Below are 14,796 nucleotides of genomic sequence, written 5' to 3' on the forward strand. Positions count from 1 at the left end.
CATGTTATATCAGGCGAAGGTATTAAGGTATATCCCAAGAATATTTAGGCAGTTTAGAGTTGGTCTTGTCCTACTATGGTGACTGAGATCAGGAGTTTCTTGGGGTTAGCAGGTTATTACCGCCATTTTGTGAAGGGCTTCTCATCTACTGCATCACCTTTGACTAGATTGACCTAGAAGGGTGCTCCATTCCGATGGTCCGATGATTGTAAGGTGATCTTTCAGAAGCTCAAGACGGCTTTAACTATGACACCAGTTCTAGTGTTACCTTCCGTTGCAGGGATGTATACCGTATATTGCGACACTTCACACGTTGGCTTGGATTGTATATTAATGCACGAGGGGCGAGTTAATGTATATGCTTCACGTTATTTGAAGCCCCATGAGAAGAATTATCCTGTACATGATTTAGAGTTAGCCATGATTGTTCATGCTCTTAAGAGAGGCATTATCTTTATAGGATGTCTTGTGAGGTTTACACTGATCATCGCAGCTTGCAGCATTTGTTCAAACAAAGGGACCTGAACTTGAGGCAGTGCAAATGGCTTGAGTCACTGAAGAATTATGATATTACCATCATTTACCATCCAAGCAAGGCGAATGTGGTTGCGGATGCCTTGAGCCAAAAAGCGGAGAGTATGGGTAGCTTGGCATTCATTTTAGCAGAGGAGAGGCCATTGGCTTTGGAAATTCGGTCCTTGCTAACAAACTTGTGAGGTTGAATATTTCATAGCCCAACCGAGTTCTTGTATGCGTTATTGCTCAGTCTTCATTATCCGAGTAGATCAAGGCTCGTCTGTTTGATGATCCGCACTTGATGGTCCTTAGGGAGATGGTACTACGGGGTAGTGCCAATGAGGTTACAATTGATGAGGATGGTGTTCTGCAACTCCAGGGTCATCTATGTGTGTCTACTGTTGATGTGCTGAGGGAAAGGATTCTAGAGGAGGCACACAGTATCGATATTCTATTCATCCAGGTGCTAAGATGAGCCATCGATATTAGGAACACATAGGTGGCCCTGGAGCCGCAGAACACCATCCTCGCCAAGAGAAACCTCCTTGGCACTACCCTGTAACATTGTCTCTCTGAGATCTGCCAAATGCGGATCATCGAACTACCTAGCCTTGATCTGCCCCAAAAGTGAAGACTGAGCAAAAACACACGCAAGGACTCGGCAGGGCTCTGAGACATCCAACCTCACAAGTTTGTTAGCCAAGGACTGAATATCCAAAGTTAGTGGCCTCTCCTCCGCTGAATTAAATTACAAGCTCTACACACTCTCTGCTTTCCTACTCAAGGCATCCACAACCATATTTACCTTGCAAGATGATAAAGAATGGTGATGTCATAATCCATTAGTAACTCCAGCCATCTACACTACCTTAAATTGAGATCCCTCTATTTGAACAAATGCTGCAAGCTGCGATGATAAGTGTAAACCTCACATGACACCCCATACAGATGATGCCTCTATATCTTAAGAGCATGAACAATTGCTGCTAATTCCAGGTCATACACATGGTAATTCTTCTCATGAATCTTCAGTTGACGTAAAGCATATGCAATAACTCGCCTATCCTTCATCAACACGCATCCCAAGTCGACATGCGAATCGTCACAATATACCGTATACATCCCCGAACCGGAAGGCAACACAAGAACTAGTGTTGTAGTCAAAGTTGACTTGAGCTTCTGAAAGCTCATCTCACAATCATCGGACCAACGGAAAGGAGAACCCTTCTGGGTCAATATAGTCAGAAGTGATGCAATGGATGAAAAGCCCTGCACAAATCGGCAGTAATATCCTACTAATCCTAGAAAACTCTTGATCTCGGTCACTGAAGTAGGATGTGGCCAACTCTGAACTGCCTCAATCTTCTTGGGATCCACCTTAATACCCTCTCCTGACATAATATGCCCCAAGAATGACACTGACTTAAGCCAAAACTCTCACTTGGAGAACTTAGCATATAACTTCTGCTCTCACAAGGTTTGAAGCACAACTCTCAAATGCTGCTCGTGCTCCCCAGGCTATGTGAGTATATCAAGATGTCGTCAATGAAGACGATGACGAATGAATCGATATAAGGTATGAACACCCTATTCATCAGGTCCATAAATGCTACTGGGGCATTAGCCAAGCTAAAGAACATCACCTGAAACTCATAATGACCATATCTATTAAGGAAAGCAGTCTTCAGAACATCTGAGTCCCGAATCTTCATTTGATGATACCCTGATCTCAAGTCGATTTTAGAGAACACCCTAGCACCCTGCAACTGATTGAACAAATCATCAATGCGCAACAATGGGTACTTATTCTTGATGGTAGCCTTGTTGAATTGGCAGTATCAATGTACATATGCATGGTCCCATCTTTTTTCTTTACAAACAACACTGGTGCACCCCAAGGTGACACATTCGGTCTAACAAACCCTTTTGCTAACAACTTCTCAAGCTGCTCCTTCAACTCCTTTAACTCTTTCGGAGCCATACAGTACAGTGGAATAGATATAGGCTGGGTACTTGGAGCCAAATCAATGCAGAAACCAATATCACGATCAGGTGACATGCCAGGAAGGTCAGAAGGAAACACATCGGCAAACTCCCAAACTACTGGAACTAAATCAATTGTCGGAGACTCTACAGTGGTGTCCCGAACATAGGCTAGATAAGCCAAACAACCCTTCTCGACCATATGTCTAGCCTTCAGAAATGATATCACCTGTCTAGATGTACTAACTGAGGAACCCTTCCACTCCAGCCTTGACAACTTTGACATCGCTAAAGTAACAGTCTTGACATGGCAATCTAGGATGGCATGGTATGGGGATAACCAATCCATGCGCAAGATGACCTTAAAGTCGATTATATAAAGCAACAAAGGGTCTACTCTAGTCTCAAAACCACAGAATGTGACCACATAGGACCGGTAGATCCGATCCACAATCACAAAATCGCCCACAAGAGTGAACACATGAATAAGAGTACCCAAGGACTCACGAGGAATATCTAGAAAATGAGCAAATAGAGATGACACATATGAATAGGTAGACCCTAGATCAAATAGCACTGAGGCATACATACCGCAGATGGAAATAATACATATGACAATGACATCTAAGGCCAATGCATCTGGTCTGACCGGAAAAACATAGAATCTGGCTGGAGCGCCGGTTGGCTAGCCTCCACCTGATTGAGCAGTAGCTGGCTGGCCTCTCTTTGTCTGGCCTCCACCTCTAGGATGGCCCCTACCAGTCTGTCCTTCGCCTCTGGGCAGCTGGGCAACCGGTGCTGTAATCATGGGCTGTTGGCACTACTGTACTACCTTGCCATGAAGCTTGGGGTAGTATCTCCTCATATGACTATGATCTCCGCATTCAAAACAACGCTACGGTACGGTGACCTGCTGCCCTGATGTCTGACTCTGATATCGTGTAGACCCACTAGAAGAAGCCTGAATAGCCGGTAGATGGTATGAACTCTTCGGTATAGCACTAAAATAGGATCTAGAAGAACCTTGGGGACCTGAATACCCACTGGAAGAACCCTAAATAGCTGGCGCACGGTAAGAACTCTCTGGTATGGAGCTGAAATAGGGGCACACTAGAACATCTCGAGGAGGTGGCGGTGCTGAATATGGGGGTCTGCTGGGCTGACCCCTCACAAACTGACCTCTACCCCTAGTCGGGGCACCTCTGAACTCTCCAAAAAATCGAGCCCTCTTGTTCTGCTGCATCTACTCTCTACCTCTCAGACGGTTGCCCTCAATCCTTCAAGCAATCGCCACTACCAGCTGATAAGGAGTCCCCATCTCCACCTCTTGGGACATGTTGGCCCTAATACCAAAATGCAACCCTGCAATGAACCTCCGCACCCTCTCTGCGTCAGTAGGAAGTATCATTAGTGCATGGAGGGATAACTTAGAAAACCTTGCCTCACAGTCGGTCACCGACATCTAACTCTGCTCAAGCTACTCAAACAGATACCGCAGCTCTTCCCTCTTAGAAAGTGGAATATACGTGTCCAGGAATAGCTGTGTGAACTAACCCCAAGTATTGGGAGGAGAACCCACTGGACTTCCAAGAACATAAGACTGCCACCATCTACAGGCCCTGCCCTCCAACTGGAAAGTAGTGAAGTCAACCCCATGAGACTCCAATATCCTCATGTTGTGCAGTCTGTCCTTGAACCTATCAATGAAATCCTGGCATCCTCATGACGCTCACCCCCGAAGATAGGAGGGTGTAGCCTAGTCCATCTATCAAATAACTTCTACGGATCACCATCTGTAGCTGGTCTGGGCTCGGGTACCACTGCTGCAACTGGTTGAGCCCTATCCACGGGTAGTTCACCCAAAGTCTAAGACACTGCAGCCACATGACCAGGAGACTGAGCAGTAGGGGTCTATGCTCCCCCTCCCACCTGAGATGTAGCTGGGTCTGCTAGAAATAAACCAGTCTGAGTCATGGTATCCATGAACTACAGCATATGGCCCATGACCTCCTGAAAACCCGGTGCCGTCATGAAGTCCATCGAGGTAGGCTCAGCTGCGGGCACCTCGCTCTACTCCTCAATGATAGGATCCCCCGCAGGATCCGTTGGTTGTGCAACTGGGGCAGCTCTGGGATTCCCTCGCCGCTATCTTAGGATCGGTGCCTTCCCCCTGCCTCTGCCTAGACCTCGGCCTCTAGCAATAGGGGGAACATCTCCTCCCGGGTCTAGAACGTCTGCCATGTTTGTCCTCACCATCTATGAGAGAATATAAGAATAAATTAAGTATACCATCAATTACATGATAAATGATGAATAAAGAGTAGTTTCCTAGCACTATATATCCTCCCGAAGACAAGTACAAATGTCTTCGTACCGATCCACAAGACTCTATTAGGTTTGCCCATGACTTGTGAGACCTACGTGAACCTAGTGCTCTGATACCATATTGTCACGACCCAAATTCCATTTCAGGTCGTGATGGTGCCCAACACCGTGGTTAGGCAAGCCAACCCTAACAACTAGTGAGTTCTCAATTATTTTATTTAAACATTTCCAACATTCACTTAACTTATATTTAAACCAATCAATAATCAACAATTTCATAATAATAGAAATGCAACCCCAAAATGATAGTCTACAGTGTGTGTGCTAGGAACTAATGTCACAAGTACTAGGCAACTAGTAGAATACGAAAAATACCACTATCCTACTGCCTGAAATAGAATAGACAGTACATAACAACAACAAAAGAAGAGAACTCCAGTATGCTGCTGAACGGCTCAGGAGGGGCAGCTCACCGTGCGATCTCGATCAGGAATCAGGAACTAGATGCACCAGCCTCAGATCCTGTACAGTTAAATAAAGAAAGTAGTTTGAGTACATAAACAATATTTACCCAGCAAGTATCCAGTCTAACCTCGAAGAAGTAGTGATAAGGGGTCGACTTGACACTTACTAAGGTCAATATCAATAATATATAAGGATTACACTAAGCTTGGTTAGCATGAATATAATAAAAATCTCAGAATCAAGGAGAAAACTATATATCAATTTCTGTCATGTCATATAATAATTTTCACTTCAAGCATTAAACAGAGTAAATCATGGGCAAATTCCACATAAATAACATGCGCACATTATGCCAAGGTCGAAAGGCCCGGTCCAACATAAAAGTAACTGTACACTGCCAGAGGGTCAAATGGCGCGAACCATAGATGCATCTATTTCTACCGAGGCGATCGACCCGATCCACAAATAGCAATTTTTATCAAGAAGGCATATAAAGGCGCATTTATAGTCAAGTAAATTTATACAAGTTCTCAAGTAAGTGCATACATTCATTTATATTTATTTTCAATCCCTAACATGTTCTAAGTGATCTCATTAGAAAGAAAGAGCATAAGCATTTTCAAGTATGGCATGATACGAGTCCTAAACTACTCGGACAATTAGCATGATATGTCATGACCCAGATTTCCCACCCTCGGGAGTCGTGATGCGCCTACTCATGAAGGCTAGGCAAGCCAACTATTAAGGTTCTACACATTAACAATCAATCCAAATAATTATAAAAAGTAACTAAAGCTACACAAAAGAAAAGCGTGGAAGAGTTACAACAAAATCCAAACACTCCAATACATGTCTACCCATGAATCTTGTGTCACAATTTTACGAACATCTACGAATTACTACAAACACTGGTCCGAAAAGAAAAGTACAACTGTCCTCGACATGAAAAGAGACAGCAGAAAAGCTAAAACATGGAAGAGGGACTTTAGGCTCTGCGGACGCCAGTAGATCTACCTTGGTCTCCCTAGACTGAAGGCAACTACCTCAGCTACTCACCGAGTCCGGTACCAAAATCTATATGAAAGAGTGCATAGTGTAGTATCAGTACAACCGACCCCATGTATTGAGTAAGTGTCGAGCCTAACCTCGGCGAAGTAGTGATGAGGCTAGTACATGACAACCATATAAACCTGTGTAGTTAAATTATATACAAACAAAATCATAATAACATGAATCAACAAAATAAGATAGGAAGGGGACATGTTGTGGGGGATATCAGATTCTAACAATAAACCAATAAAGAAGCATCAATAAAGAAGTATAATGAACATCATATCTATATCAACAAGAATAATGAAACGGTAACACGTGCATGACATCACCCATCATGCTTTTACTCTTGTCTTCACCATATGAAACAACAGAAATGGCACGACATCACTCTTCGTGCATTATTCCTCATAATATCGGCTCGGCATCACCCTTCATGATTAACTCTCAAATCATGGCACGATATCACCCTTCGTGCATTATCACTCATAATATCGGCACGACATCATCCTTCGTGCATTACACTCACTCACAATATCATGCATGCCATCACCCTTCTTGCTTTACACTCTTCCTCACCCAAATAATAGAAACAATACATCCTGACAAGGGAATCAACAATATCAACAATAATATCCCGGCAAGGGATTCAGCTGTTGATACCCAATTTTTCATTGTATTTTTTTTATATGCAAAATATCTTTCAAAAAAGCATGTATATGCATATATAAGTATGTCCCAAGGTCCTATTATTTTTTCTTAATTTTTCAAAGATGTTTGAATCAATTTACTGCTCTATTTTATCAAGAAAAACCCAATAATTGTCCCAAAATTATTTTTTGGTGATTTATTTCTCATGTTTATATTAAAATATAGCTAAGATATTTTTTCACACATTTTTACAAACTTATTTGGCATTTTTAAGGATAAAATTGTATAATTGCAATATTAGCCATTTATTTTGTTTAAATACGTCTCATGTTTATAAAATGGGATTCTGTATTTTTAAATGGATAATTATACAATATAAGTCATTTTAGTGCTTTTAGTTTGTTTTTAGAAATTTGTTTATTATTTTTTATAAATTAAATAGGAAAAAGGGGCTATTTAACTTATAGCTACATTTGGCCTGATTAAACCCAATACCCAACCCAAATTAAACCAACCCAAGACCCAAGCCCAATCCAAAATATACCCGACCCAACCCGGACTAAATCCTGGCCGTTGATCATTTTTGATCAACGGTCCAAATTCGCCCTTACCAAATTAAACCAAACGACCCCCCAAGACCCCTCTCATTCCTTACTCAACCGACTCTCTCTCTATCTCTCTATTTTTGGTTCTCTCTAGAACCTTCACCCTTACCCTCCTCTCGGATGAGTTCCATCCGTCTTCTCCGTCCACCTCCTGGCCTGAATCCATGGTGGTTTCACCACCCACCAGCCTTCTATGGCTCCTCACGCTTGGTTACTGAAGTTTCATGACTTGACCATGAAGAGCTGGGTCCAGACCCTTGTTTATTCAAGTTTCACGGCAATCTCCGGCCTTGCTCCGACAAGCCATGTCTGTTTTGAGCCTGGCCTCGACTTCTCCTACTTTGATCCAAGCCTTTCTCACCGTTTGGGTTTTTCTGAAACCTTAGCTTTTGAGGTTTTTCTGATCTCTGTAGATCTGTTCCAGATCCATGTTTTCTCTAAGCTTTTAAATTATTTTCTGATATTTCTTTCAAAAGTTATGCTTTCAAAGACTTTATTTTCCGATCTAGGGTTTTTAGATGTTTCTCTAATTTTTCTTTTTTTTTTGTGTGTGCTTCTTCTACTATGTTTCTTCTACTGTGTTCTTTGTGTTTCTTCTACTACGTTTCTTCTACTGTGTTATCGTTAAGTTTCTGCTACCGTGTTCTTAATCAGTTTCTTCTACTATGTTTCTCATTAGCTTCTTTTACTATGTTTCTTTGACTGTGTCTCGCATGTTGTTCTTTTATTATGCTTCTCATGAGTTTCTACTACAGAAAGAGCATGATAAGGGTCTCAGTTCCTTTCTGAGACCTATGAACTTGTTTTGATTAGTATCTTTTCCTTGATTGCTTGTCCTCTCAGCTCTGCACTCGATTGATGGTAAAAACCCTAGAATTTGGGGGTTCATCTGAGTTTTGAGACTATTGTCTATGTGATTTGCTTGTGCTTTGTCTCTGAACTTGCCTGATTTCAAAAACCCTAATCTTTTGGACCTATTTGAGTTCTTGGCGTTGTTTCATCTACTGGTTCATTAAGTTTCAAAATCATTGTTTCAATTTTGTTTCTTCATAAGATTTTGACTTTTACTAAACTCTATGAGACCTTTTACTTGACCCCTTTACGCATGACTGATACTTGTGTGCTCTTTATATGTGCTGAACTTCCTTCTAATAGGGATTTCGATTTTTGATTAATTTCAGACTTCCTTTTGTATAAGTTTGATTGATTTCTTTCCTTGTTTGCTGACTGCCCTATTACTCGACTTAAGTTAAAAACTTTTCTCAGCTTTTCTGACTTAGTTCATTCATGGGCCAGTGATTACAACATCTATGATCCTTGTTTTACTAGCTACTAATTGATTTCTCTTACCTTATTTATGCAACCGTGTATTTCAAAGTTCCGCCCCTAAAATAAACATCTATGTATTTACCCTAATTGCCTACTTTGCACAAGATGTTTATTTGATTTCTTTCCTTAAATAGTTTTACCTTTTGAGTCCGAATTTCTTAATTAAAGGAAGTCTTGTGTTGATTGATTCTTAATTGACATCCAGTTCCTCAATTATTTTCTTACCTTATTTCTGCATGTTTTTCACACTATAAATACACGACTCTTTCATTAGCACACCAACACTCATAGTCTTTCTGAACTTACACTTACACACAATAGTATTCTCTCTTATTGTCTGCATTGTGGCCTGTTTATAAGACCTACTGCTTTCTCAATTTGTTTCTTTGAAATTGGTATGTCCTGATTTAAGGTTTAGCACCACAATAAAGTGTTTATTTACTGCTTTCGTATCAGTGTTTACTCACTGTTTCTATATAGTTCAACACTAACTTTAGCATGATGATTTCTTTCTGCCTGTTCTATTCTGAATCCCAAACCCCCGCCCCTATGTGTTTGAGCTAGGGTTTAAGGCATGGAAATATGCAAATTATTGTCCATGAATTAAATTTGATCCTTTGGGATCCTAGCCTCTAAATAGTGTGTTCTAACAAGCTAATGGGTATGCTGGCATTCTCCATTCCTGGGCATACCCACAGCCTGCCCTTGCCTCTTTCAATTTCCTTATTTCCCCTAAACCCCTTATATGTACTTATCTGTAGCTCTTTCCCTCTCCTTTACCCCTTTTAGAATTCTGTTTCTGCACTTGCACACTCTCTTAGTTTTTAAGTTCTGCCCCTCTATTATGAGCCTTGCCTTGGGAACCTTTGAGCTCCCTCTGAACTTGGACACTTGAGGGATGGCCCTTCCACACTGCACTTTTCCTAATATGATAATACATTTAAGTGTGAGCATTGCCCGGAGTCCTTTTTAAGGCTCTTAGGGAACTTTGACACACTCGAATGGGAGAAAGCCTTTGGATCTTGATCTTATGGAGTTGCTTTACCTCATATTTCATACATGAAGTCTGAATCAGGATCTCCTTTAGTTGTACTTTTATTTACATTTTTCTGATATATTTTACTTTATTCTAGGCCGTGATAATTTGTAATAAACTCTCGGGGATGGCTAGTGAAAAGGGCAGGTAACTATATATGCAAAGGGTAGATACCACGCCTATAGGTCATTCTAAATTCTGCAACTCTCATATTGAAATCATGCCTATAAGTCATTCTAAATCGGCACGCATGTAGAAATCATGTTTATAGGAATCATGTCCATAAGTATGGAAATCTGAATTCTGCATATGCATATAGAAAATATGCCTATAGGTCATTCTGAATCTTGTATATCCATTTTCATATAGAATCATGTTCATAGGTTTATAAACAATCAACTGCATATAGATATCATGTTCATGTCTTAAAACAAATTCTTCCAGTTAGATACCATGTTTAGAGGTTAAAACCCGTCTTCAACACCTAGATATCATGCCTATAAGGTTTCTACACTTTTACCATGTCTATAAGGCTTCTGACAAACTACGCATAAAATGCATGTCTATAGGAATTATTAATCGAATCTGAATCGCTTCATTCACGTCTAGAGCTAAACCAGTATTAACAAGGATCATCATTTGCAGAACTCATGACCTTCGTAAAAAAAACTTGTTTTCTTTAATAATCTGACAACCTTTTTAACCAGTACGTATTCCATTTATTATTATTGCTTTCTGAATTCAGTAGATACCATGCCTATAGGATCCTTGTCCAACACTTAGGCAAGCCTTAGTGCTATGTTATAAACTGAATCTATGCTATTAACTACAACCAGCAGGCAGGCCTGATTCGGGCTTCTTATCTGAATTATGTAATAAATCAGTCTTCCTCAACATTTAAGTTCTTAATCAGACCATAAGCAGTATGTGAAAGTCATGCTAATTATGTGCTTTCTTTATTCAAGGAGGTATATCTGAGCCTTTTACTTGTTATGTGCTTTCCCCCAACTTGCTATACATGTTTTTTGTATGTCGCCTTAGAATATTTCCTTTGAAACTACAAATAAGCCTAATATTCCTCCCCCTTAGGATTAGTAGTCCTAAATGCCTCCGGGACTGATAGGATTGGGACAGGTAATAGCATGCATTAAGTAAATGAGACCATTCCGCGCTTTAATACCTTAAAGGGGTGGGAAAGGGTAGATATGGATATGATGACCATGCAATAACGTCTCGTGTAGCCCCTCACTGAGAAGTGATTACTGTATGTTGTGTGAGGTGATCCATTTTATTAATAAACCTAGGACCCCCCCTTTCCCTTTGTTTCTTCTAAAGATTTCAAACTATTTCTTTTAAGAAAATCAACTTCCTTTTAATTCTTTCCAACCGAGCCTGCCGTCTCAAACGGGCACAGGTTTATCCTAGTAGCAATCGACTATTTCACCAAATGGGTCGTGGCAGCATCTTACATAGCAGTGACTAAGAAAGTTGTGGTAGACTTCGTCCGCGACCGTATCGTTTATCGGTTCGGGATTTCGGAGTCAATCATCACTAATAATGGTTCCAATCTCAACAGTGACCTAATGAAAGCCATGTGTGAAACTTTAAAGATCAAACACAAGAATTCTATAGCCTTCAGACCTCAGATGAACGGAGCCGTAGAAGCCGCTAATAAGAATATCAAGAAGAAGAACAACAACAACAACAACCCAGTATAATCCCACTTAGTGGGGTCTGGGGAGGGTAGTGTGTACGCAGACCTTACCCCTACCCTAGGGTAGAGAGACTGTTTCCAAATAGACCCCGACATCCTTCCCTCCAAGAACTTCCCACCTTGCTCTTGGGGAGACTCGAACTCACAAGTAGTGGTAAGGTCATTTGCTTTATTGGGATATCGCACCACAGTCCGCACATCAATCGGGGCAACCCCCTATATGCTAGTTTATGGTATAGAGGCCGTCATTCCCACTCAGGTAGAAATTCCCTCCCTAAGGATCATACATGAAGCTGGGCTCGACAATGCAAAGTGGGTGAAGAGTCATTACGAGTAGTTGTCTCTTATTGATGGAAAGAGAATGAATACAGTTTGCCATGGTCAACTTTATCAGAACAGAATGTTCAGAGTCTTCAACAAAAAAGTCAAGCCGAGAGAGTTCACACCGTGGCAGCTAGTGTTAAAGAAATTTTTTCCTCATCAAGATGAATCCATGGGGAAATTCTCTCCCAATTGGCAGGGTCCATACATGGTTCACCGGGTTCTGACAGGAGGAGCCCTCATACTCACAGAAATGGACGGAGAAGTCTGGCCAAAGCTGATCAATTCAGATGCAGTCAAGCGTTACTATGTATAATCTTTATGCTTTCCTCATATGCTGTAATTTGAACTACGCCTGACCTGATTCCCGTTTAAGAGGGGATACATAGGCAGCCCTATGGGTTCAGTCACAATTCAATAAAATTTTCATTTCCCCCTCCCCCGTAATTAGAAACTGGGGCAGAATTTTGAGGAGGACCCTCAAAATTCCGAAGTAATTTTAGCTAGTCATCCCAAACAACCGTCAGAAGCATAAACCCAGTAAACTGAGGCAGAATTTTAAGGAGGACCCTCAAAATTCTATAACAAGAAAGGTCTCAATATCTTGAACCACGTCGCAGTCGTCAGTTCATCTAAAGTAAATTATTCTCGATTATGTATTTATGTTATATTTTTTACTAAATCATGCCTGTTTGTTGCCAAAATTGCTCTATTTAGCAATGCTACCCCAATGATACGTACAATATCAATAGATCAGAGTCGAGAAGGTCAAGCAAAGCAACAAGGATACGAACTAACCTCCCCTCTACAAAACTCACGATTTTTTTGGATGCAGACATTTGGATTGCGAAAGCATCCGACATGCTATACATTCATGAGATAAACGGTGTTCAAGAATACAACTCTCAGAATTGTTCATGTTTACCAGCATTTTCTATCCACGCATGCCGGTGATGTTCCCTATATCGCAACGTCCCCAGCAGTCACAATATCGCAACCTACATTGCATAAGTCTAACATTCTGCCTTCCGAGACTAAGCACTGTCTCCATCTGCATTTCCTGCATTGCATAAGGCTACCATTCTACCTTCCAAGACTAAGCACTGTCTCCATCTACATTTCCTGCATTGCATAAGGCTACCATTCTGCCTTCCGAGACTAAGCACTGTCTCCATCTGCATTTCTTGCATTGCATAAGGCTACCATTCTGCCTTCCAAGGTTAAGCTCTACCTCCATCTGCACTTGTATGGTTGAAAGATTGCCGCTTTATTTTATACTTGCATGGCTGAAAGATCGTCTCTTTATTTTACACTTTCATGGCTGAAAGATCGTCACTTTCTACATTGCATGGGCTGAAAGATTGCCAAATACTGCATCTCATGGGCTGAAAGACTGCCAAATTATCCAAAGGCATCATTGTTTGGAGGCACCATTTTCATAGCCAGAGAACGCCATGCTATGGCCTGAGGATCTCCTTTAATCTTTTACATATCATTATTCAAAGACGTCATAGTTCGGAGGCATTATTCTCATAGCCCGAGAGCATCATTTCATGGCCTGCGAATCCTTTATTATGCTCTTCATGGCCCAGGCATCATGGTCTGAGGACGTCATTCTAACCGTCCAAAGACAACATTCATGGTCCGACGGGAACTTGCATCATGTTTAAATTCACGCACAATATAAGCTTGTATTGCTTATTTGTAGGTAAAACGGCGAGCAACGACTATCTCAGTAGGAGAAATTTCGCTCCAGTTCCCGCAGCCCTATTAGACCTTAACCATTCATCCCGACCTGAATATTGCGCCCGTTCTTGAAAAGGTCTCCATCGGCATACTCTGCCGACAGATCCTGTACTACATATGGCCTGATTCCTATAAGACTAGGGATATGTAGGCAGCTTAGGATCCAGAGCATTTCCAACCTCTTCAAACCATTTCATTCTGTAAAAAATTGGCCATCATATCTTTACCCCGACAACTCTTTCATCCTTCCCGGGTAAAGAGGGGCAACTGTTGATATCCAATTTTTCCTTGTATTTTTTTATATGCAAAATATCTTTCAAAATAGCATGTATATGCATATAAAAGTATGTCCCAAGGTCCTATTATTTTTTCTTAATTTTTCAAAGATTTATAAGTTAATTTACTACTCTATTTTATCAAGAAAAACCCAATAATTATCCCTAAAATTATTTTTTGGTGATTTATTTCTAATGTTTATATTAAAACATAGCTAAGATATTTTTTCACACATTTTTACAAATTTATTTGGCATTTTTAAGGATAAAATTGCATAATTGCAATGTTAGCCATTTTTATGTTTAAATCTGTCTCATGTTTATAAAATGGGATTCTGTATTTTTAAATTGATAATTATACATTATAAGTCATTTTAGTGCTTTTAATTTGTTTTCAGAAATTTGTTTATTATTTGTTTATGAATTAAATGGGAAAAAAGGGCTAGTTAATTTATAGCCACATTTCGCCTGATTAAACCCAATACCCAACCCAAATTAAACCAACCCAAGACCCAAGCCCAATCCTAAATCTACCCAACCCAACCCGAATTAAATCCTGGCTGTTGATTATATTTGATCAATGGTCTAGATCAACCCTTACCAAATTAAATCAAACGACCCCCCAAGACCCCTCTTATTCTTCACTCAACCGATTTTCTCTCTATCTCTCTATCTTTGGTTCTCTCTAGAATCTCCCCCCTTCCCCTCCTCTACGATGAGTTCCATCCATCTTCTCCGGCCACCTCCTGGCCTGAATCCATGGTGGTTTCACCACCCACC

The 14,796-nt window shown here is 40.8% G+C and overlaps 1 protein-coding gene across 1 annotated transcript; it reads right to left on the reverse strand.

The window, feature by feature from the left end:
• Positions 1 to 1,473: 1,473 nt before the first annotated feature.
• On the reverse strand, positions 1,474 to 1,914 carry LOC138881904 (uncharacterized mitochondrial protein AtMg00860-like). The gene has a single exon (XM_070162204.1). The coding sequence runs from the start codon at positions 1,912 to 1,914 to the stop codon at positions 1,474 to 1,476; it is 441 nt and encodes a 146-aa protein (XP_070018305.1).
• Positions 1,915 to 14,796: the final 12,882 nt, after the last annotated feature.

Source organism: Nicotiana sylvestris, chromosome 11 (assembly GCF_000393655.2).
Source record: "Nicotiana sylvestris chromosome 11, ASM39365v2, whole genome shotgun sequence".
Classification (NCBI taxonomy): Eukaryota; Viridiplantae; Streptophyta; class Magnoliopsida; order Solanales; family Solanaceae; genus Nicotiana; species Nicotiana sylvestris.

Bases quoted from the DNA above. Each gene is read 5' to 3' on its own strand.
- LOC138881904 (XM_070162204.1), bottom strand. From the start codon at position 1,914: ATGTCAGGAGAGGGTATTAAGGTGGATCCCAAGAAGATTGAGGCAGTT.